General features: G+C 39.4%; 1 protein-coding gene across 7 annotated transcripts in view; it reads right to left on the bottom strand.

The window, feature by feature from the left end:
• CNTLN (centlein) overlaps positions 1–25133 on the bottom strand; it is a 201307-nt gene extending 176174 nt beyond the window's left edge. For 2 of the 7 annotated variants that reach the window (XM_038171266.2, XM_038171267.2), the window contains exons 1-2: positions 24773–25124; positions 5767–5855 (exon numbers count right to left, since the gene is read on the bottom strand). In XM_038171266.2, the coding sequence (XP_038027194.2) occupies positions 5767–5855; positions 24773–24859 (176 nt within the window). In that variant the 5' untranslated portion in view covers positions 24860–25124. Of the gene's footprint in view, positions 1–5766; positions 5856–24772 lie in introns of all 7 variants that reach the window. The other 5 variants (XM_038171270.2, XM_038171269.2, XM_038171265.2 and 2 more) reach the window with 5 other exon arrangements.
• Positions 25134–25916: the final 783 nt, after the last annotated feature.

Raw genomic sequence — 25916 nt, 5'->3', positions numbered from 1 at the left:
TAGCAGAAACAGTGCATATGCCTTTATCTTTCAACTAGAGACCTGTTTCTGTGCACCTATTGTGATAAAAAAACAGAAGTAAACAGTCCTCATTTACCCATACAGTTTATTCTCACCTCTGATCCTAGAAGATGCTTATACTTCATAATGCATTTTATATGGCACACAATTATTAGTTCATTTTTTTCCTTAGTTCATTTTTTTCCTTTTCCTTTTAATAATTACAAATCGTATTTTTAAAAGATTTAGACTGCACAGAGTAAAAAAAAATACTTAAACTGATGGCGTATGCCATCATATTGCACTCCTCTGAGACAGCAAATATTTTCTGTATCAAAATTGAGTAAGTCTATCCTTGTTTCTTAACAGAAATAACATAAGGTCTGATTACGAAAAAAAATAAATTGTAAAATGAAATTGTTTCTTTAGTAAATTATTTATTACCACTATATTTATTACCAGATCGTGTATACCAGAACGTATAACAAAATAGAAAAGCATCATTATAGAAATATAATTTTTCTTCTATTTCTAACTTAATTTGGTAGATGATTTATTCCTGTTTCTTATTTTAAGCAATGCACATAAAATACTAAACGTATTTTTACACTAGAGTAGTAAAGAAAATAAAGTGACATTTTCCCTAATAATTTTGCAAACATTTTTCATCTAAAATACACAACTCTCTTACAGTGTTTAAAATATCAGCACTTCAGAACAGACTGCTTTAACATCTGCACATCACCAGGGTTTCCCCCAAGGATTTTTAAATGATGCCTGCCTGTGCTGAATAAAGTGCTAACTTGCACCTTGCATTTCAAACTGTGTCCTGAGCAGCCATCCAGTTGGTACAACACCAGCTGAATTCCCAGAGGCCACTGTTCAATCAGGCTTGACTGCAATTATCATGTCAATATTTTGTGCTCCGATATGCAGATATGCACACATGCAAGCTGCATAATACTTTCTTCTCCATGGAATGTTGACTTATGTTCAATGTTCTGAGAATTTTTAATGAAACAGGATATTAAACTTTCATCAACTGTAGACAATCTCAATTATTTGACCTTAGATAGAAAGGTTGTACCCTTATGCTCTATTATTCCATCCACTTTATTGAGTGATAATAACAAGGGAGTCCACTTCATTTTAAACTCAGAGTGACAAAATGGTAATCGCCTTTAAAAATGCTTTAGATTTTGTTTACTTCCTAGTTCTGTCATACTGTTTCCCAGTAATTTGCACAGGAGTAAAATGATAAGTGGTTTAAGTAAACTTCTGCAAGCTATTTATCATCCCTTCAAAAAAAGCAAGTTACATTTTTTTTAATTATTTTTTTCAATTAGCATCAATCTATATTGCTCATACATACAAAGCATTCACTTATCCTTTTCCATAAAAAGTACTTGTCATTTTTAGTGCATCTGCACATCTTCAGTCAGTGAGGAATCTATACCAACCTCATGTTTTTTCAACAATTTGCTATCCACAAGATGCAGCAAAATGTAGCTTAACTTCTTACAATAATCTTCCCCAAAATTGTTTGTTTATTTGATGATTTGCTCTTTAGGCCTGTTTTTTTCTATCTGCACACCTTTAGAAAGAATTAACTCCTCAGCAAGAGCAACACAACTCTCTCATCTACTGGCACTACTGTTAGGTTGGGACTGTTTCTCGGAGTGGCCCCAAATGATAAATTAATTCTCACTCTTTGCTAAATCTTTCAAGACAGCACACATGGAATTTAAGTGGGGAAAAATAAATTTAAGGAAAGTTTTCCATGTATACCTATTTAGAAGGATATCACCTAGCATAATACAATTTCCATCTATATCTCCACCAGGTCTTGTATCACTGCCATAGTTTGATAAGTAATGGACCCCACTACACCCTCTTTTTCAGAAGAAAGGAACGGAGTCAGCTAGAAACCCCTGAAGGAAAATCAGAATCTGTTGACCTGCCAAGATTTCACGTACTGTAGAAGTCCTAAGGAGCGCTCTGAAAGTTTCCAAAAGGTTTCAGAACCTTTGATAGATACTGTGATCTGAACCTTGACTCTTGAGTTTACATGTGAATTTACCTGTAAAAGGTACATTCTAAGCATTCTAAGACCTTTTTTTCTAATTCATAATCAAAAAAAAAAAAAAAAAGAATGTTTCCAAAGGCAGTGAACTAGAAATAGCATGCTCTTTACATAATACTGGAGATCAATAGTATTTAAAGTAGCTGGAAAGTATACTAACATGAGATGTACTTTTTACAATGGCTTGTTTGGAAATACCTGGAGGCTTTTACATATCCCAAAGGCATTTCTCATTTGCACAGTAAAGATATTTTTTTGTTTATATCTGAATATTAAAATGGGAATGTAGTTACAGTTATGCAGCAAGAACTGCAAAGACTGCTGAAAAGTAAAATATCATTGGTGTATTATAGGAATCAAGAGCACAGCCATAAAAAGGCACCAGTTACATTTTTACAATTTTAGGGCAGGTGAACTTCTATTTTGGGACCATGAAAGCACTTCAAAATAGCAGACAAATAATAGAAACCTACTGTTAATTCCCTTCTACATCCTCCAAATTATGCCTTTTTTTTTTTTCTGATTTCTTAGAGAAAAAGATACTATAACAAATACTTCAATGTTACAAATATAAATTACCTGACTGTGTAGCTAGTATTGCCCACTCTATTTCTAATACATACTTCTTTTGTCTTCTTTTTATGCACCCGTGGTATACAAGGATGTAAGGGAACATTTTGTCCTTTCACACTTACATCTTTTTTTTCCTGATATTTTAATCTCCTGAAGAAAATCTGGCTGTTTTTTTTTTCTTGGGCAATATTGACTGGTTCATTATATACAAGATCTGGGGTACAGAAAGACTACACCTTCTTAGATACAGTTTTATTCCAATAGGTAGCTGGCTTCTTTTCTCAGACAGTCTGTAATGAAGGTGAGCACAGAAAGCTTATTGGTGATGGATTTTTTAGTAGATAGAACACATTGAAAATACAGCTACACAAACATTTGAGGTACCCATGTCACACTGTCCCAAGCAGAGACAACAAAAGTTCATTCATCCATTTCATTCTGTTTGTATCTATTCCAAAATCGCTTAGTAGTTAAAGCAAAGATGGAGAATGTTATCAATTTGGAAACTATTATCAACAGGGTCAATGTTCCTATTACAGCTGAGAAAGGAGAGAAGTCTCTAAGAAGAGTTCGGCTTTTTTCTTTTTTTTAATCAGATATAAATTACTACTACATAGAACAATCCCACCTCTCCCCTTTAAATCCAAGTATCTTTGCTACATTAACAAAGCCAAAAACTCACCCATCCTACAATTTTCTGGCCAGCAACAGTGCTAAGTTGCAAATTATAAGAATACCTAATCAACATACCTGAATTGAAATAAACTGACACTGTTGTGATATCAATAATTGTATTTACTGCTATAAAGTGGCAAATGAGAAAAAACTTTCGTGAAAGGAGTGCAAAAAGGTAAAGTCATGAAACAGACACTACTTTGGAAAAGATTAGTGAAAGCTACATCTAGAGAAATTGGAGAATATATAGGGCTGTAATTTGGTTGTGCAGAAGATTCACAGGAAAAGTGGGCTAGAAATTATTTCCAAAGAGGCAATTAAACCTTTCTCAGGAAAAAGAGATGAAGCTACATCAATTAAAGAGAAAAATACACACTACTGCTCCATCTGTCAAATCAAAGCAACCCCAAAGTTCAAGTCATGATTAATAAAACTCCTGTATACTGAATAGGTTTTATACAAACCTATTCCAAGATTCTCTAGGGTAAAGATAACACCTAAAAAGATGCTGGGAAAGCAATTTCTTCCCTCTTAATTCCATAACTCTGAGAAACAGGAGAAAGATACAATATAGATACATAGCCTTGAGTTCACAAGAGGTGTTCTAAAGCAGTAGTATGTTCTTCTGAAAGAGAAGGCATACAAAATATGCCTATATACACAAACTTATACACACACACCTAGACACGCTGAAGATGTGAGCCCATGTGAACATCAGGAGGTCAAACAAGTCTGAACATGGGTCAGGGCAATCCCAGACATGAGCACAGACTGGGAGAAGAGCTCACTGAGAGCAGCCCTGCAGAGAAGAACCTGGGGGCTCTGGTGGAGAAAAAGCTCGACATGAGCCAGCAGTGCGAGCTTGCAGCCCAGAAGGCCAACTGCATCCTGGACTGCATCAACAGAGGGGTGGGCAGCAGGTGGAGGAAGGGGATTGTCCCCTTCTGCTCTTCCCTTGTGAGGCGACACCTGGAGTGGTGTGTCCAGGTCTGGGCCCCCAGCTCCAGAATGATGTGGGGCTGCTAGAGCAGGTCCAGAGGGCTGGAGCACCTCTCCTGTGACGAAAGGCTAAAAGATCTGGGGATGATCAGCCATGATATAAGTAGGCTCCAGGGAGACTTCATTGTGACCTTTCAATAATTAAAGTAGTCTTAAAAAAAAAAAAAAAAAGAAGATGGAGAAGGACTCTTTACTCAGGTAGATATTGACAGGAGAAGGGGGAATGGTTTAAAACTAAAATAGGGGAGATTTAGATTAAAGGTTAGGAGGAAATTCTTCACTCAGAGGGTGATGAGAGACTGGAACAAGTCACCCAGACAGGTTGTAGATGCCCCATCCCTGAAGGTGTTCTCAAGACCAGGTTGGACCCTAAGCAACTTGATCTAGTGGGAGGTGCCCCTGCCCATGGCAGGTGGGTTGGAACTAGATGAGTTTTAAGGTCCCTTCCAACCCAAGCCGTTCTTGATTCATTTCTGGTCATGGCATCTGAATTCTTAGGTACAAGCTGTTTTAACATATGCCACACATGCTTGAACCATCAGTTTCTTCGTCTGGATATCAACAACTCTTAGATCTAGTTAGCTAATATTTATTAAAATTAGCTCTGGTCATACTATGTTTTAGACAAAATTTTCATTATTTTTGCAATGCAGAGGATGAACAGAAGAGACAACACTATAGTAAAAGCACTCCCTGCTAAAGAACATAATGATTTATTGTAAAGAAGTTTAAAAAAAATGTTTAATTTTATAAGACGAATCTTGTGGCACCCTGAGACACAGAACAGACAAATCTTTTGACCGTAAGAGAATCAAGTGATTGAATTTTGATAGCCATATTACCAACTAGTTCACATTTTTCTTATCTTTGGCCTACAAAAGTTATGAATTTGTAAATATTAGCATTCTAAAACAATCAATCATACACTGTGATGATTAATTAACATTTATAGCGGTCAGATGCTAGGAGGTAGGTAATATGAGGAAATCCTCATCATTAGCATCCTCAGAGGAGTATTACTTAAATTGCATGGTCATCTCTTCTTTTATCGTGCCTTAGCTTTTCACTTCCTTTAGAAAGCAAATAAACATAATTTGCACATTTAACTGTCATCTAACTATGTATGACACCAGAAAATGTCATTTACCTCCTTTTGCTATTTCAACAGAAAATCCAAACATGCACTACATTTATAAAATAAGAATTGAATTCAATTGCAGCACAGTAAAGCAGTACAAACAGACTTGAAAATACATTTCAACTTAAACCAAAAAGGAATCTGCAAAATACTCTATGAACTCTTGACAAAATTTAACAATGGATTTTTTGTAATACATTATTAGAATCCTGCATTATTCCCAATTAAAAAGATGAAAAGTGTGGTATCAGCACTTTTGTTTGTTTTTTAAAATATCATGCTAAATCTTCAAACTCACCTTTGCACAACCAAGCTGACAGCTTGTGTTAAATCTGGATTTGACAGTTGAAGACGTTTCCACAGAGACCACACAAATTCTTTATCAGCCTTAAAAACAAGAAAAAAAAAAAAGACAAAAATATTTTAAGTGTTATGCTAAAGCTTTTATAAACAAAAAAAAAGATATTCTGTGAATATTCAGAACATGATTATTAAAAAAAGATAAATAAATAAATAAATAAATACTGTTTTAGTGAATTAATTACAAGGTATTCATTTTCTCATGAAATAACAACATAGCAAAGAGTTCTCTTGAACGAACAAAAATTTAACCACACAGAATTTTTGAAGGAAGACCAAGATCTACAATCAACTATGCAAGAGTATGCAAATAAGGCAGCAAAAATCAACATCGTTCAGACAAGGCTGCATTTTGCTGCATCAGTTCCTAGTACTTCTAATTTCTATTAATAAAAACTGAGCTTGGAATACTTGCTTCAAGTTTTACCATTTGCAGCTCTAAGATTTTATTTGAAAACAGGCTGTGTATCTGTCTCACATCCGCTCAGATAACCTGTATCATTTTAAAGCTTCTGAAAAAAATCTCAGATGAGAACAAGAAAACAATTTTGCTGTTGTGTTTTGTTTTAAATACACTTCAGAAAGTTTGTGAAAGTTAAATCTCTGCTAAAAGCTTTTCCGGATTTGAATGTTCTACTACACAAAAGATGTTATTTTGCACTGGTGTATTTTTATTCCAACACAGTAGTATTACTGGAAGCAGTGATAGTCATGTACTTATGTTAGATACTAAAATCATAACGTGTTAATTATATAAAAATATTACAACAGATCAGCAGAACATTGAAGAAAATTTTGCTGAGAAAAAAATAAGAAAGCATAGTCTATTCCATGATTTATGTACATATGCTAAGAACAAGCCTACTAAACACAGCCTAACCTTAAATTAGAAATTAATATAGCAAAACAATCATATCGCCAGCTAGGTAAAAATCACAGGGAAATGGGGAAACACCTGAAAGGTGCAGCTTAGGCTACTTTTGCTATTTTTGAATCTTAAAGAGCATGTGCATGAGGACAATATATGACCTAAAAGGAAAATCACCACTATCGTGGCTATCAGTATCTCTGCTTCCTTTTTCTTCCAAGCTTCCAGAACCTAACAATATCCTTAGATATCACAGATTTAATTTGTTAACCAGAAGCTCACTAATGTCAGCTAGATAACCAACACAGCATTTTCCCTCTGAACAAATTTGTCTTAACCCTGACTAAGATCTGAAATAGAAGACCTAAGTTCCTATCTTCATCTCCACCATTTGGCTTCTTTATGGGTTTCCCACTTAATTTCCTCTTTACCCAGCTTCTCATTTTTTATGGTTATAAAAATAGATATAGCCACCTGGGAGCAGCAGCAAAGGACTCCTGGGAACAGGTAGTTTTTTTCATCCTGGTCAAAGGGAAGGGGATTGAAAGGGCCAGTTAAATCTGGCAAAACAACAGATGGTTACAGAGCTGGTGCAGATAGGGGTTTGTCTACTTAGACCATGGGACTCACTTTGAGAACCTGGTCTGACGGTGGCTGATGGGGTCCATTTGTCCTAGGAGGGGAAGAGCATCTTCAGTCACTGGCTTGCCAAGCTGGTGAGGAGTACTTTAAACTAGAGTTGTGGGGGGACGAGAACCTCAATCCATTCTGCTTCTCCCAGTTGGACACCAGTGTCAGTGATAGGTGCCCAGAGCCTGAAGAAGGGTCACGGGTCAGCAGGAGAGCACCTGAAGGGCAGCACGAAGTTCACTGGGGGCACAACTCAAATGTCAAATGTCTTTATGTTAACACTCATAGCATGGGACATAAAGAAGAGATAGAGATGTGTGCACACCTGCAGGACTACGATCTTATTGGCATCATGGAGATGTGGTGGGACAGCTCCCATGACTGGAGTGTTGGAATGGAGGGATATGGGTTCCTTAGGAAGGACAGGCCGGGGAGATGAGGAGCAGCTGGAGAACACTGAGCTCTGCCTGGGGATGGGTGAGGAGCTGACAGAGCCCATGGGTCAGGATTAAAGGAAAGGCAGGGACAGGTGACATAGTAGTGGGGGTCTGCTACAGGCCACCTGATCAGGAAAACCAAGCAGCTGAGGCCCTCCACAGACAGAAGCAGCCTCATGTTCACCAGCCCTGGTCCTCATGAGGGACTTCAACCACTCCAGTATCTGTTGGAGGGACAGCACAGCAGGGCACAGGCAATTCAGTAGGATCTTGGAATGCATTAGTGACCACTTCCTTCTCAACAAGGAGGGGTGCAGTGCTAGACCTTGTTCTCTCCACCAAGGAAGGACTGGTGGAGAATGTGAAATTCAAGGTCAGCCTTGGCTCAAGTGACCTTGAAATAGTGCAGTTTAGGATCCTGAGGGCAGCAAGTTGACTTTTTGTGTTGACTTTTTTTTTTTCAGAAATATCTTATTCTTTTGAATACTGTCGTTCCTAGTTGACATGCATTGAAATCTTTAAATACCACCAACTTCTTCAACAGCACAGGAAAGAAAACTTTATGAAAATTTGATGCCTTAATAACGTATTGCTATAAACCCAGAAAATTTCACCCACCTATTTTAAGAATGCATTGCTAACACAAACTACAAATCAGACTAGGCATCTGATTGTGTTAGTAAATAAAAGAAAGACTCTGGCCATAAAGATACTACAATTTCAAGTTATTACCAGCTTACACACAAACTGGATTACAGCATGAAGAAAAAAAAGAGTTTGTCTTATGTTAAATTTCTCTGGTTTTATTTACCATTGTAAGATGCACACAACTTTTAAAGTGTTGATGGGGAGACTTCATTTCTGGTAATTGCAAACAAAGGCACAATGGTAACAAAAACTTCATGTAGAGAGAATTGGGGCACAAACTATTCTTTTAAAGCCGTTGAAAGAGACATCACTGTACTCTAACAAATTAGGTTAGCAGTATAATGACTGTCCGGTGACTGTTGCATGCAAGCAAACAGATAACTAACAGGATTATGGTGCATTACAGTAGATGACCGCATTTGCTTTTTGCAAAAAGATAACACCCAATCTAGGCCTGTGTCATATAAATAAGAACTCAAATGGTATCATATTAATTAGGTTACTCAAATCAGGCCACGAATATGGTTCTCCACCTCTTTTTTGAAAACAAACACACCCTCTCAACGAGAGTTATCACCTTATGCTACGATCCTGGATTTATATCTACCCAGTCTAAAGTCTATATAAATTCTAGATTTTTTCCTGTTTACTCAAAAAAAAAAAAAAAAACAGAATGGGCAGTCTTGTAAATGCCTTATGTCATCTAAAAAGTCACAGTGTGTGTAGATTGCAGATTCTGCATGACCTATCTGCATGCACCTGGGTGCAGCCTTCGGATCGCTGCGCTGAGGCCGCTTGGCCTATTTAATATCCAAACAGCATGGACTTTCTCTAGAAAGTTCTGGTTTTCTACAACTTCACAGGCAGAAGCAAAATGAAAAATAAAAATGTTTCTCAGGTTTGGAAAAATTGCTGCAGGCTTCCAAAAAGCATTAGGATCTATAAAGAACATGGATTCTGTGCATTCTGGACGTCTAAAAACGTTTTGTACTTCTTTCAGGGGCCCATCAAAGAAAGCACACAAAGCCAAACAAAAACTCACTAAATAACACCAATGGAAATGTGATTTCTTTTAAATGATTTAGGAGGACACTAAGTAAGTCAGCAGTTATTACACTCTAAATGGCATCAGTTCAACTATAAAGAAATTTTTGAACCACAACGTAGGAATAAACTACTATATCTAATAAACTAACTATAATTTCAAAATAATTTTAATTCAAATCTCAGTTTATCAGCAATATGAAGAGCAGGGCTAAACTGATAAAAGAACATTTTTTTTTATATCTTTCATTCACGATTCAGCGTGTACCTTTGCACTGAACTACTTAAAATGACTAAAAAATTAGTCTAAGGGTCATGACATCATTACAGCACAGAGAAGTACAAATAGTATTCCACCACAAATGTTCAAAAACCTTGAGTCAAACAAAATTACTGATGCTAATTTACCAGCTCATAGGCTTTTTGTTCAGTCTAGTTTTGCCTGCTTTTTTAAGAAACTGGATTTACTTACCACCAGTCTTCCTTAGCTTTTGCCTTTACTGTCCTGCATACAACAGCACAGAAGTTGCTGTTGAGTTTTCTGTTCATTTATTTATTAGAAGAGCTGAGAGACTCAGGCTTCTGAAAGACTTCAAGAAGCATTATCCAGTACCATGAGACCCATCACAAGCAGGAGAGACTGCCCTTTGTGCTGTCCTGGAGGTTCCTACAATCTCCAGACCTTAGGCTGGGGAGCTGCACAGTGCCACACAAGATGACAGAAGACCAACGTGTAACTTCCAGTCACATCCTTCTAAATACACCATTCCCCCATTACACACAAGCGAGAACTACAATATATATACTGAACTGTTTCTAGTGAATATGTAAGAAGTATATATGTACAGTACCAGGAGAGGGAATTTCTCATAACCTTCCTCAGATTTCTGCTGTACATCCAACATGTATTCAGTCTCTGGCAACCTAGTTCCTACCTGCACTTTGCTGCAACACAAACAAATACTAGCCTTTTGATAGCATGCAGAATAATGAAGTTTCAAAAAGATGAACACAGACAGACTCGTATGATTGATCTTTTTTTTGATTATATAAGCAGTTCAGATTAACCTCAAATCATTTTCTCTTCCTTGGACAGCTTTGAAAGTAGTCTGTGAAATAGCTGCAGATGGGCTCCAAGTTTTACTCATGTTGGTGAAATTGCTACTTCTAAGTTCTGCCACATTTTTGTCTGTGCTGAAAGAACAGTAAATGAAGCAAGAATAAAAAAGGTACCCTAACTTAAATAGAAGGAAAAAAAAAAAAAAGCTCACAGTAAAGGTTTATTGAATCTGAATAGTATATACAAAGTAAACTTCAAAGAAACAGCTGAACAGAACAGGGTAAGTAGTGCCCAATTAAAAAAAGAAAAAAAAAAAAAAAAAAAACCTTTCCAGGTGGCCTGCTGGCCTGCCTGTGAATAGGATAAAATCACACAAATTTCCGCAACTGCAGAAAAACACCATAACACCATGTTAATAAATGTTATTTTTGATGGCAAGAATTGGTATTTAAAACTGTTAAGACTGTAATGTGGTAAATATATCATCAAATATTCTGACCTAAATGAACAAATGTATTTTCCTGCATGTTAGTATTTCTGTAAACGCACAGAAAAGACAGCAATTTTCTCCTTAACTGGCCTTTCTGCCAAAAGAGCAAGGACAAAATATTCAGCTGTGCCTTCAAATACCTATTACCAATAACAAAATAAAACACCATCTGCAGTTAAAATCTATGAACCTCAATGACTAGAAAGAAATTTAACATGGAGGCATATTAAATTTCTCATTATCACAGTTAAACATTAGGAGAATGTAATGCTATTAATAAGTTACCACTAAATGTGACTTACTTCACTTTAACACGTCAAACATTTTCAGAGGTAAAATTGTTTCATCTAAATCTTCAAGTACGTATATGTATTTTGTATAACAGAATATGAGCATTAGCCAAAAATTATTACAGTTTTAAGATGGAAAGAAGTTTAAATAGTCTTTTTAAGATCTTGGCACAATTAATGGACTTGGTAAGGCTGTTCCCTGAATGGTCTTGGGAGCCAAACAATTTCTTCTGAAAAAGGGCTGCTTAGACAGTCTGAAGTTGGCACAGAAAAACACTACAGCTGTCAAGGCCTGGGATATATCAATCTTCAGCCTACCCAAGGAACGTTCAACTTACTCAAGTGTACATTAGCGGCTCAAGAGGTCAGAGAGAGTGTACCTTGAACAGCTGAGAACTTATATACAAAGGCAGAATACAGATGTCATTTGAAAGTTACTGCAAATTACTCATTAAAACTAAGATTATCCACAACACAACTGATGTCAGATAAAGACGCTTATCCCATGATCAGGTACGGATGCTAGAATTAGAGAATTACAGAGCAAAAAATTAAGTATACTGCATACAAAAGAGGGTTTTTCCCTCAGTCTACAGTGAAAGTAGTCAATCATCATATTGAAAGACATACAGAAATAAACAATAACTTAGGTCTTGAACCTGCTCTTTGCAAAGCAAACTTGATTTTTGTAACTGAATTTGAACAAGAAGTTCAGAAGGTGGGACAACCGTAAGACGAGTCATGGACAAAGATTATATGGTATGACTACCCAGAGCTTAAGTACTTGCTTGCAAGTAAAATCATGAATATATTAAACATTAGCTTAAGTCATAAAACACAGCATCCCTTAAGCTTACAAGCAGAGCAAGACAAATATATTAATTTCAATGCAGTCAGTTTCTTTCCTTCTTGGAAGAGAAATCCAAGCATAAATATCGCTCTGGACATCTGATATCAAAAGTATGTAAAACTGTTTAAATATTGCACGCAGTTATTTGTCTACAGGAAACTAAAAAGGGAGTCACCATATTTAGAAAACTTTTACACCTCTTCATCAAGGAGAATTAGCTGACATTCTTTTAAAGCAATGCTACTGAATTCTGATAGAAAAAAAGCTTCTAATTTAGCAGTGACAATGACAAAAACATAAAAAATATCTTTCTGCTCACAGGAACAATTCATTCATGAATTTGGGTGTTAAATATAGGTTTAGTTTTTGTTTACATGTCTATAGTAAATTGTGTTGAGAAGAAGGATAAACTGAAAAAACTCCTTTAGTGTAAACCACACATCAAGCATCTCAGCTACTGTTTGGGGTCAGCAGCATTCCTTTTGGTCTTTCACTTTATTTCAAAGTCTGTTAACTATTAGAAGGGCTCATACCATACCCTAATTTTTTAAAGCATTACAAATGATAATTTACTAAACAGAACACCACCTTCTGAAATCAGACGTAGAATACCCATTCAACAGAACTATCACCACCACCCCCAAAAAAAGGGGAAAAAAAAAGAAAAAAAAAAAAAATACTCCCTGGAACAATTGCTAGAAAAGGACACAAACTCTCATTTAAAATTTTAAACAGGAAATACCTGTGGATACCCCCAAAAGGGGAAATGAAACAGCTGGGAGGACAGAGGGAGCTATTGGTTTACTGTAATTTGTATTAAGAACTCTACAATACCAGACATTGACAGTTTTCCGTATTATGAAGTGAGTATTTCTCTACTGAGTGAAATTTACATCACCATCATGCTGGAAGAAAGAATCCATACATAAATGCAAAGTAGCACACAGGACTGAGCAAGTATCAGATTACACTTCACAAAGACTGAAAAAGCATGAAATAACGTGTCTGGTGTAAGCATTGAAACACTTGCAAGAACACTGTTAGTATGTTTTGGACTCTCCTAGCATCTAGTATGCTTCTTCTCAGGCCTTTAGTCAAGCTGATGTATACATTTTACATGCAAGTGACAGGCTTTCTTCATGATGTTTCATGTCACTTTTGAACATACAATGCTAATATGCTGCCAGCATGAACTGAGTTGATACTATCCTGTCAGTATTTCTTGGTGAAGACTGTCATGTTCCAGTCATGTACTCATTAATAAATATGAGGTATTTTCTCTACAACCCACCCAGTCTTCCTGAGTGGTCATATAGCACAGAACACTCTTATGCTTTATGAAGTCTGATCTTTGAGGTGCTAAGCTTTTCAAAAATCTAAAAAAGTGACTACAAGATAAGACTGACCATTACCTCACAAGAAATCATAGTGCCCTATACACACTGGGCTGCAAAGAGAACATGAGGTCATTTTAAGGTTCACAAGAGTCACTCACACACAGTAACTGCCACAGCTAACTGCCCAATAGAGCTGTAAGACAACTGCATGGGACCCGACCAGATGGACAGCTTCAAAACAGATGCCACCAGCAAATAAGCGTATCTCCGTCCACCTTCATCCCCAATTCCTTAATGTGATCTTCTTAAACTAGAAGGGGTATAAAATCAACAAGTAATTTTATTACATTAGAAAAATAGATTAACTATGTTTCTATTTAAATAATTGTTTCTTCTCTCTGTTAATAGTTTGGCAACAAAGAAAATTCCTTTGAAACAAAAATGGAAAAAGATGGGATACCACTATTTTATGTGCATACACCTAAACATGCACACAAAGAGATTTCGTCCTTACTTGGAACTCTGTTGAAAGCAAACTTGAGTTTGCTCTCTTGCATTAATTTGTTGATGTATTATTGTGTTACAATGCTGAAGTAGCAATAGTGGTCTAGGCAACGGTACTTCACATCACGCACTAAAAGATGCTATCTGTCATTACATGATTTCATAAATGGACTCTTCAGATTAGTCCATCAGTGACAAGAAGACAGCAACATACTTAACTGAATAATTTTATTACACATTGTTGACATAAATATTGGACTCATTTTATAACCATGTGACAAGAAATAAGATACTTCCTGGTCTGACACGGCACAGTCAGTGAAGTAGCATCACAAGTCACTTCAGTACCATGACAGTAGGACTGTACAGAAATCAACATAAGTTAAACAGTAGAAATAAGTTAACTGATAGACATGGGCCCGTAACACACAATGACACCTTCCCCAAGTACCTAAAAGAAAGTAACTTTCTTTGCCTTTTTCAGGACAGACTACACAGTCAGGATACTCCGCATGCCTTCATTCACTAGTACAGGCTTTACCCTAACAGTTGCTTTCTTCTGAGTACTCAGTATTGGAAACTTCATAGAATCACAGAATATCCAAGTTGGAAAGAACCCACAAGGATCGAGTCCAACTAATGGATCCCCAAAGGACCACCCCAAAGAAAAAAAATAAATAAATCTGATCATCAATTTAACAATTGATCAATGTAAGAATTGTTTTCAAAGATGAAAAGATAGCAGAAAGCAAAGGGTTCAGTTCCAGTGACTGTTTGCTTTAATTCTCTTACTCAGCTAATCTGAGTCTTCACTTTGAGTTACAAATACCTAAAAACTGAATAAAATCTAACTCTAGTCATTGCAGCAATTACACAGAATCATAGATAGGGTGAGGCAGGAAAGGGGCTTCTGGAGGTCATCTTGCCCAAACTCCCCTGCTCAAGCAGGAGCCACTCGCACAGGACCATGTCCAGATGGCTTTTGCCTATCTGCAAGTAAAAAGAAACCACAGCCTCTCTGGGCAACCTGTGCCAGTGCTCAGTTACTTTCACAGTGGAAAAGCGCTTTCTGATGTTCAGACAGAGCCTCCTGTGACTCCATTGGTGCCCACTGCCTCCAGTCCCAGGACTGGGCACCACAAAAAGGAGCCTGGCTCTGTCCTGTCTGCACCCTCCCTTCAGGTATTTATTGGCATTGATGAGATCCTCCCCACGCCGAGGCTCCTCTTCTCCAGGCTGAAGACTCCCAGCTCTCCCAGCCTTTCCTTGTGTGAGATCAGCTCCACTCCAATGATCACTTTTGTTGCCCTTTGTTGGACTCTCTCTGGTAACTCCAGGCCTCTCGTGCTGGGGAGCCCAGAACTGGACCGAGAGCTCCAGATATAGCGTAACCAGTGCTGAACCAAGGGAAAGGATCACTTCCCTTCACATGCTGATTGTACTTCCCTTCATGCAGCTGAGGATACCCTTCACCATTTTTGCCACAAGAACACATTGCTGGCTCAAGGCCTGGTTGGCTTCCAACAAGACCAGCAGGTCCCTTTCTGCAGAGCTGTTTCCAGCTGGGTGACCCCCGGCATGTGCTGGTGCCTGGGGTGGCTGTTCTGCAGACAAAGGACTCTGCACTTCTTCCCCTTGTTGAACGTCATGAGGTTCCTGGCAGACATTTCTCAAGCTTACAGACTACAGACAGTGGCCTCTCAATGACACCTGACAGCTCCCTCAGCACTCCATTCTGTGTATCCATTCAGGGCCCAAGGACTGAAGTATGTTCAGTTTGCTTAAACATTCCCTGAACAGATCCTCCTCCACCAAAGGTACATCTTCCTTGCTGCAGCCTTTCCCTGTCTCTGGGACCTGCGATTCCTGAAGGACAGTCTTGCTAGCAAAGACTGAGGCACAGAAGGCATTCAGTACCTGGGCCCTTCCACTGTGCTGTGTAACCAGGTCTCCCATACCATGCAGCATTGGGCCCAAATTTTTCCTGCCTTCCTTTTATCACTGATATGATTATAGAAGGCCTTGTCCTTGACATCTCTGGCTAGATTCAATTCCATCCAGGCTTTAGCTTCTGTAATTTTAAGCCTGGATACTAGGACAACATTGTCTGTATTCCTCCTATGTTATCCACTCTTGCCTCTACCCTCTGTATGCTTCTTTTTTTCTGTTTGTATCATGTTTCTTTTTTGAAGTTTGGCCAGGAGCTCCTTGTTCATCCATGCAGGCCTCCTGACATTTTTTGTTTGACTTCCTATTTGTTGGGATTGACCTTTCTTGAGCCTGGAGGAGGAGATCCTTGAATATTAACCAGCTTTTCAGGCCCCTCTTCCCTCCAGTGCCTTATACCACAAGACTCTTTCAAGAAGAAATTTAAAGAGGCCAAAGTCTGTTCTGCTGAAGTCTAGGGCTGTGAGCTTGCTTTTCACCTTACTTACTGCCCAAAGGATCCTGCACTCCACCGTCTCATGGTCACTGAAGCCAAGGCTGCCTTTAACCTTCGTGTTTCCAGGCAGCTCTTGGTCATTGATGAGTATGAGGTTGCACTGGCTCTGGGATGGAATTACCTTTCCCTGCAGTGCCCCATGTAATACATGCTGTGTGTTGTGCTTGTAGCTAGAATAGCACTGGTATCACACAGGTGTCGGGTCTGTTGCTGAGCAGTGCTGGCACAGCACCAAGACTCCCTCCAAAGCCCCCAAGAGCCAGCAGGCTGGGGCTGGGTAAGAGATGAGGAAGGAACATCACCAGGGCAGCTGACCTAAACCCACCAAAGGGATATTCCGCACCACGTGGTGTCACGCTCAGCAATGAAAGGTGGGGGAGGGGAAGGATAGGGGGGGGCTCTCATTATGAAGATGTCTGTCCTCTCAAATGCCCACTACGCGTATTGAGGCCCTGCTTCCAGGGACGTGGCCAAACATTGCTCCTTGAAGAGAAGTAGAGATTTTTTTTCCTTTATCTGAATTTCCACATGGCCTTTACTTGTTTTTTTTTTCCCCCCTCTTTCTTTTCTCATTAATTAAATCATCCTTATCTCAACCCGTGAGCCTTATTTCCATTCCAGCGTAATTTCTTCTCTCCCTCTTCTTTTGAGGATGGGAAGTGTGAGAATGGTGGAGCTCAGCTGCCCAGCTGGGTAAAACCACCTCAGGGGTCCAGCAGGGAATCTGAGTGAAGATGCACAGAACAAGACAAATTTTGCACAAAACCTTTTTCTTTAATTGCTAGAGTTATAAGTGTTATTCTAAGAGTTCAATTGTAGATTTGAAAGCCGAGAATAATCTGGAAGTTTCAGCATGGGCTTCAGAGTTAGTGTTTACAATGGTCTGGATTAATACAATTATAACGCCTTTGAGAGTTTCAATGCATTTCAGAATATGGGAATCCATGAGTAGTTTAATTTTACAGACAACATGACCACGCATTTGTGTATATTAAGTCTGACTTACCAAACTTCATGGTGCTTTCCATAAAAGTGCCTCTGAAATTGAGGACAAATAGAAGAATGGCATTTGCACATCTTGTAAGTTATGAGTTAAACAGCAAATGAAATCATTGAAAAAGTGCATGCTTAATAGTAACAAAGAAAAACAAGATTACCTGAAGTCAATCCTTAAAAACAGCATACCTCCCTTCTGAACCAAAATACATTTTGATGGGAAAAAACAGAACATTGAATCTGTGAATCCATGCAATTTGGTACATGTAGAAATTTCGGTATGTTCTAGAATTACTCTCAATGCAGTTAGAAAAATTACAAGCCAGAGTCTACTTATCTTCACGTAAGACATTAATTTCTTTACTGAGAAACAGCACATTTTTGTTCCCATAAAAGGTATCTTTCCACTTTTGCCTAACTCTACTCAAATTTTTGTTTCCCACTCTCTCTAGGGGAAAGTTGAAATATTTATATAACACAGATATGCTGTAAACAGATAAGTGAATGTCAAAATAAGTATTTTTAACAAGTCTCACTCTCAGTTCACCTTCACAGAATTCCAGTAGTCCATATTTTTTCAGAAGGAAAGACAAAATACATTGATTTCACTCCTGTTAGCTTAAATTTGTGAAAAATAAAAGCAGAAGAAAACAAAAAGAGTAAATCAACTTTGCTATTCAACAATGTTATTTCACTGTGTACAATACATAAAGAGTAAGGTCTTAATTAACAGCACCTGTACTGATCACACTCACATGATTTAGACTCCTTATGGCAAAATATAAGGGTATAAAATAAAATAATAATAATAATAATAACAACAACAATAATAATAAAAGAAAATAAAAAAGCACAAAGCACTAAACAGGTGGAATCCCACTGTACAAACAAATATGTGGACTTGTCTTCATCACTAATAAAAGAAACAAGTATTTAATGAATGGAAGCACTTTGCCCAATTTTGAAGGAACAGTGGTATATGGATATCACAACTCATACAGAAGAAAAACTAATGCATTCAAATTCTCATACTGGTAGTTCACAAGCACTTATGTTTTGGTTATGAAGACAGAAGAAGAAAAAACAGCTTGACATAAAAACAAATCACTACGGAAGAACCACATTTTTCTTCTACAGTATTAGCTCCAATTCACAGCTATTGACTTAAAAAGATTTTTAACGTGTACAATCAACATGCATGTAAAATAGCTACTCATGCAGAAAACGCAATGTTTGGGTTTCTTTTTTTAACCTATTAAATACATTTTTCACATTTACTTGTAAATATTTTGTTAAAAAATGCTTATAAATCAATGTTATCATAGCTTCATTCAATTTTCAGTGGGTGTCCTGGATATTACATTGGTCAAGAAGGACAGAAGGCATCTGTTTTTCCAGGTAATGGAATATTTTTTATAATAAAAAAGTTTGTTATAGCAATCCTATCTGTGATTAATGCTAGTAATACCAAATAGAATACTTTACATCCTGCCCTGACCCACAAAGTGATCAAAACAAGATAGTCCATCTGTCCACAGAAGTACTATTCTTTTTCTGCAAGCAGCGTAAAATAGGGCATGAAGACCAGAGCAGGTATGTGCACAGCTTTCCAAGACAAGCAGGAAACATGAAACACAAAACAAAACTAGAAGCAGCTGTCGCCCCAGCCACTCACCTTCCACGGACTACCAGCCCACCTTCTTCATTCCCCTTCTACCCCACCACAGTTATGGATATTCACAGCCCATTCCTACAAACGTATTTTCAATACTTGATGATGAACAGAAGCAACATTAACAGCGACTATAGGAAGATCACTTTTTTCTTCATCCGTATTTATCACCTTTTGACAGAAACTATAGGAATTCTACCTGAGAACAAGCTGCAGCAGAACACACATACACAGATTAGTGACCAGTTCCCAGCTTTCTGACTAATGCAGACGTTTCTGCTTTCGAAAACATAAAACCATAAACTGCAGCACGGTTTCTTTGACCAAATATTATGGTCAGGGGTATAAACCATGCAGTGCTGCATGCTTGAGACCTGTTACTTAGTTACAGCTGTATACACCTATTAACTCCTACATAGCAAAGCCATGGGCTTTATAGCCATCGTTGCTAGGAAAAGCATGCGACCTATAGAAGTTTGCATTAAATGAGACGTGCCTAAAATCAGCACAGTTAACTTCAGAGGGCAGTTAGGATACTCTCAGTTCTTTGCAGAACCACAGAGTTGGAAGGGAAGTACAAGCAGGAAAAATCCCACCTTATTTTAGCAGAATGAGTTGCAGTGTTACTTTTGTAGCCAAAGCTCCAGTTAATAAAATGGTGAAGGCAGTTGGCTGTTTAGACTAATAATAGGTAAGGTTTTTTAGAAAATATGAAGATAATAATGCTGCAGTCATGTAGTTATCACCATAACTAAAGATTTATCAGCATAAGTAAAAGGCACAGCACATGCCTGTTTCTTCCAACTTGTTTCCAGCAACAGAAGACGCCTGGATACAAAAAGCCCAGTCTCAAATCATTCCATCAGACTGAATGAAAGTGAGGATTCAATGAAGGATTCAATTTCACCACGTGATATTTTAATGAATCTTTTCTATCTTTTTGGTTAGGGAATTGGGTGCATTGAAGACTATGTAATTCAGCAGTTAAGAGACTGACAGCAAGAGTACCAAGATGAACTTCTGCTTTCCAAATGCACATTATTTTGTACCAAATGAAACAGCTTCCACAGAAAAATGACTGCAAGAAATCAATTACAGTAAACACTATAAATCAGTTTCTAACACACAGTCACCAGGTGTGGTTTTTTGTTTGTTTTAAGGGATTCACAAGATTAAAGAGAAAGCACATGAAAGCTAAAGAAAAATATTCTTGTAGCAGAAACTCCGCTCAGAGTCAGCTTCCAGAGATACAGCAAATCATTCCCCTTAAAAAAAAAAACACATATAAGCCACCCTGATTACCACGAGCAACTACACTTACAGAAAACAACACCTCCATCTGCCCAGAATAAAAAATAAAATACAGAATCACAAGGGAAAAGGAGCGGGGGAGAACACAGGCCAGATCTTTTAAACACGAAGCAGAGCCAAGAACTCCAGGGAGGAGTAAGGACATAGCTATTAAAGATTTTCCATGGAAGGCTCTCCAGATATTTAGGTGGTAGGCAGAAGTATAAAACCCTAAAATAGATTGCAGAAGTTAAAGCCAGTAACAGAGACCAGATGTGTTATAGCTTACTGCTTGACCTTTGCCATTCCATCGTCCCCCAACAATGTTGAGCCAGTCACAGAACTGGAACAACAAGGCCCCGAAGAAAAATATCCTTGTTTCCTTTGCAATTGTGTTCAGGAAAATTACTCCATTATGAAGTTATTCTCGAGTAAAATTAGGGGAAGAGGGGCACTTAAGTTAAGACTTGCTTATTAAATGAGTGTTAAAATCACTATATTATGCTCTACTGCAGACACAGCAATTGCAATTTTCCCAAACAGCAAAATACCAGAGACAAACATGCCTCAGATTTATTTATTTATTTATTACAATTTACATTGCAGAGCTACAAGTCAACATCAATTTTTACAGTGAACGGAACAAAATGGTTGTTGAAGTCTTCTCACGTGGTCAGCTTTAAGAAGCCACTTGCTGTGATTCAAGCTCCCAGCGTCATTAGGAGCACTAAAGAAAACACCAAATACCGCAAGCCAAAAGCTGCCAAGTTTTATACTTACCAGGAGAATCATAGCTTTGGGAAAAAGAAAGGTGGGGAAAAAGTGAAATCTTCAAAACGTCGTACTTGGCTCTGCAGGTACCTTTACATGGTAGAAAACATTACCTCAAAAGGCAAAAAGATGTCAAGAGGAAGAACCCTCACTAGGAAGAAGGTAAGGGCCACCACACCTGATGAGAGAAAGGGCCAGCTACTCCAGGACCCTGTTGCAAGCAGCCTGGAGCACTACAGCTAGATAGAATGCAACCAGCATGCACGACACTTGCACTAAGACTCAAGAGCTGTATTAGACACAAATGCCTTCCATGTATGTAGTCATCATCAGTGGACTCCAGTTCCCAGAGGTTTTGGAAGTGCGGTTTATATGACAGAAAATATAGCAGCCCGAGGAGGTGTGGAGAAGTAGAAAAACTCTGCAAATTTTATCCAGATGTAGGATACGCAGCTCTCCGTTCCCTAAAAACTTGTTTAGTCTACCCTGAAACTAAGGAAAACTTTCAACCTTGATTATTTGATAAACTTTTTTCTCCTTTGCATTATATATATATATATATATACACACATATACACACATATGCATATTGTATGTGTATATATACATATATATATATACACACACACACCTAAAGGCTAATGTCTAAACAAATACACAATCTAGATCTGATATATTTTGAGTATCAGTAAGGTCAAACTAGATTTCAGTTGGGAAGTCTGTTTTGGAAGGGTAGGTTAGAAGTATGTGAGTGTAACAAACACAGAAGAAAAAAGCTTATGTAGTTTTATCCAGTTGCTAGAATAAAAGTTAACACTCTCACTAATCTCTTTCTTCAGGTATTTACATAACACTTCTATCAGAAATGCCAGCAAAGGTAGTCTCCGAAATCACAGAATCATCAGGGTTGGAAAAGACCTCCAAGATCATCTGGTCCAACCATCCCCCTACCACCAATGTCACCCACTAAACCATGTCCCGAAGCACCACATCCAACTTTTCGCTAAACACCCCCAGGAACGGTGACTCCACCACCTCCCTGGGCAACTCCTTCCAACACCTGACTAGTCCTTCTGAGAAGAAATGTCTCCTAATTTCCAACCTAAACCTTCTCTGGCACAACTTGAGGCTGTTCTCTCTAGTCTTACCACTAGTTACCTGTGAGAAGCAGCCAACCCACAGCTCCCCACAGCTTCCTTTCAGGTAGTTGTAGGGGAGACCTCGTTGCTCTCTGAGTCTCCTCTAGACTAAACAACCCCAATTTTTTTTTTTGCTGGGTAGATAACCCTACCCAGCAAAATAAAACAAAGACAAGAAAAATCCTGATGGAAACTGAAACATGCTTTTTTATTGTGCAGTCTTTTACATCTGGGCACAGGTTGCCCTTGCATGCTTGCAGAGACTCCATCCATGGAAATATTCAAGACCTGAGTGGACACCATTCCGGGCAACCTGCTTGGCTGACCCTGCTCGAGTAGGGTGGGTTGGAACAGATGATCTCAGGAGATCCCTTCCAACTTAAACAATTGCATGACTCCGATTAGAAAAACATACAAGTGTTTGGTGAACTTAAGAACCACAGAAGATCTTCCTAAATTTCATCTGGAAGTAAATCACAGCAGAAAAAAAATGTATTTCCAATAAATGAATTAATCAGTAACAACTTCCTGTACAACTGTAAAGAAATTAGAACAGCACAACATTAACAATTGCTTGTATACATTTGTGATTTAAAGGATCTGTCTTTGTACAATGTTTGTAATGAAATAAGAACTTCAAATGGATCAAACATTCTTGAATATTTCAACTATTAGTTGACTGTTAAACCAGTTGAAAAATATTACTCCAGTCTGTTATAGTTCCCATCCAAATTCAGAGTTACTTCACCTAACTTTGAAAGTGACCTATAGTTTTTGATAAACCTTACTTTGGAAAAGCTGCATAATTGACTAGGTACCACCTCTTTCATTGAATCAAATCTGTTTTCTTTGTTCCTCTTATCCTTACAAACCACATAAATAGGTTTTAACAGGTTTCCCTATGTTTCCTGATGGATTAGTAATGTGGTAAAGCACATGCATGTCTATAATGCAGTGCTTTCCAAGAATATCTGCTTATATATTAGTGCTTCACTTCCCTTTTCATTTTATTAAGAACCTGAAATAAATGCTGAAGACATGCACCCACTGCTATCAGAAGGATTGTACAGATATTGTTCAACCTAGATCTGAAGAGACAACTGAACACAGACTGTGTTTTGTCTTCAAATGCAGGAAGTACTTCTGTATTCTTTTTCCACCTGTTTCCCTTCCAGAAAACTGACACAAGATGAAGACACAAGAACAGTAGGATAATATGCATGAGGCTATAAAGGAAATGCATTTAAAATCGCTTCCGTTTGTTAACTTTAGGATGATTGGAGTGGTCTCACCTAATCCAGGAACAAGTAGAAACGCACATGGATTGAATGAATGTAAAGGAGAAATCGGATACTTAATTTGTGTACATCAAGTTACATGGTGAAAGTGAATGGAAATTTAAATTTGTACTGTTTCCTTCAAAGTTTCTCTTATTTATAATGTTCTCCTAAACATTTTATGCTCCTAGGTTTTAGTAATACATAGTTTATGTTCAGTTATCAAATGAGCAGAGGGTCTTTGTTCCGCCTCCACCAAACGTCATCTGATACCGCAGATCTGCATGATGAGAAGGGGAAACAATTATCATTAAAGAGTTTTCTGAACTTCTCCTGTGGGACTTTTAAGATCTCCCCAAACCATTCATTGTTCTGTATTTCTAAAGGGGATTTTTATTGACAGATCCCCCTCCTCTTAGTGCTCCAATGCAACAAGTTTTTCCAAGAAGTCTGGATTCGACCTGTAATACAACCAGCACCAGCTGGCAGGTGTACCACTGCTGCCTGAAGCAACAAACAGCTACCAACTCCAACGTGGACACGGTGTTTTCTGCTCACAGGTATGACCACGTACCTGTGCCCTGGCCTTCATGTAATTAACCAGGGCAGTCGCTCCACACAGAACGGCACTGCTTGGGCTGTCACGGGGGGAGCGAGACAGAAAGCAACTGCAGCATGAGACATCACCTTCCCCTCTTCCAGATTTGTTTGCCATGACAGCACCTCACCCAAACACCCAGCTACCATCGTCCTTAAAGGCAGTAAGCAGCATACACAAGCAGCGACGGGGAGGCATGACGAAAGCACGTCTGAACGGTGTCGGTCTGAGTGGAACTCCTCAAAGTACATCCCTGACTGTCAGTAACACCCGAGGAGCTGCTCAGGAACGGCAGGGACAGCTCAGACCCCCTGAGGCCCCCACTCCCCGTGACCCCCCGATGTGCACTTTGTCAGACACCACAGCGAGCCTCCCAGCCGGGGACACCCAACAGGTGCTGCTGAGGAGGCTCCGAGGAGGCGAAGCCCCCCGCAGCGGCAGCAGCACCGTCCCCAGGCGCTGCCTCCCCTCCCCTCCCCTCCCCACGCCGCTCCCTCTCTCCGCCGCCGCCAGGTCTCGAACCCGCGTCCCCAGGGGGGTCCCACCCGCTCCGCGCCGCGCTCCCCGCTCCGCCACACCCTGACCCTGTCCCTGGCGCACCTGGCAGCGGCTCAGCTCCTCCGCCAGCCCCCGCAGCTCGTCCTCCAGCAGCGCCACCCGCGACGCGGCCGCGTGCTCCGAGGCCATGGGAGGGGAGGGGAGGGAGCGGCGCGGCGGGGGCGTGCGGGCGGGCGCGTCAAACTTTGCCCCCCTCCAACCTCTCCCCCCCGCGCCCCGCTCCCCGCCGCTGCTCCCCGCTCGCCGCCAGCGCCGGGAAGCGGCGCGAAGGACGCGGCGCGATGACGTCAGAGCAGCCGCTACCCCCCGGCAAGGAGCCGGGGCGCCGGGGCGCGTTTGAATTCGCCCGCCCGAGCGGGGCGGCCGCGCCTGCGCAGTGAGCCGCGCAACGCTCCGCGGCGGCCGTTAGTGCCAACGGCTGCCCGGGGCGGGGAGCGGGGGCGCCGCGCTGGCCGCTGGCAGGGGCTGGCAGCCGGCAGCGGGCAGCGCCCTTCCTCCAGCCCCCGTCTCCCCTCACGGAGCCCTGCGAGGGCTGCTGGATGTTTTGGATTATTCGGGAGCGTGCACGTCCCGGGCTTAAATCCAGAGCATGTTTGGAAATAAAGGGTTAAACGGTGTTGCCAAGACAAATCTTTGCGTGTTTCCTATAGTGGCCATGAGGAGCAAAGTATAAAAAAAAAAAAAAAAAAAAAAAGTCTAGAAGTTTTCCCAAACACCTGAAGAAAGAGGTTGAAACAGAAGTTGGGGGTGTTTTTTAGCCTGTGAGAGAGCACCAATTGAGTTGCATTTCAGCAGTATCAGTGCCTTCCCGTTAGGACTGTTTTCACACCTAAGAAATGTGCTTTCTTTTCCCCTCTGCCGTCGCGTTTCCACAGATTTCAGAAAAGTTTCCCTGAATGTACCACTGTGGCAAAACACAAAATTCTTCCCATGCAGACAGGTGAAGGAGGTTTAAACACCATCGCAGTTAGAACATGCATTAAAATCTCCAGTCCTTCCTCCCATGGCCCTGACAAAAGACTTTGGTGACGCCTTTGCTTTTGGAAGTTGTTTTTTGCAGCACAATGAGCTCAATAAGAAAGTGACCAAAGCCAAAATATGCTTTACATTATTAATTGCATATAAAAGTATTTTTATTATGACTGAAATTATTGTCTGTGGAATTATTGGTGTAAACGTAAAGGTG

This window comes from Anas platyrhynchos, chromosome Z, assembly GCF_047663525.1.
Source record: "Anas platyrhynchos isolate ZD024472 breed Pekin duck chromosome Z, IASCAAS_PekinDuck_T2T, whole genome shotgun sequence".
Taxonomy (NCBI): domain Eukaryota; kingdom Metazoa; phylum Chordata; class Aves; order Anseriformes; family Anatidae; genus Anas; species Anas platyrhynchos.
The sequence above is the reverse complement of the archived record's forward strand: the minus strand, read 5'-3'. Positions and strand labels throughout refer to the sequence as shown.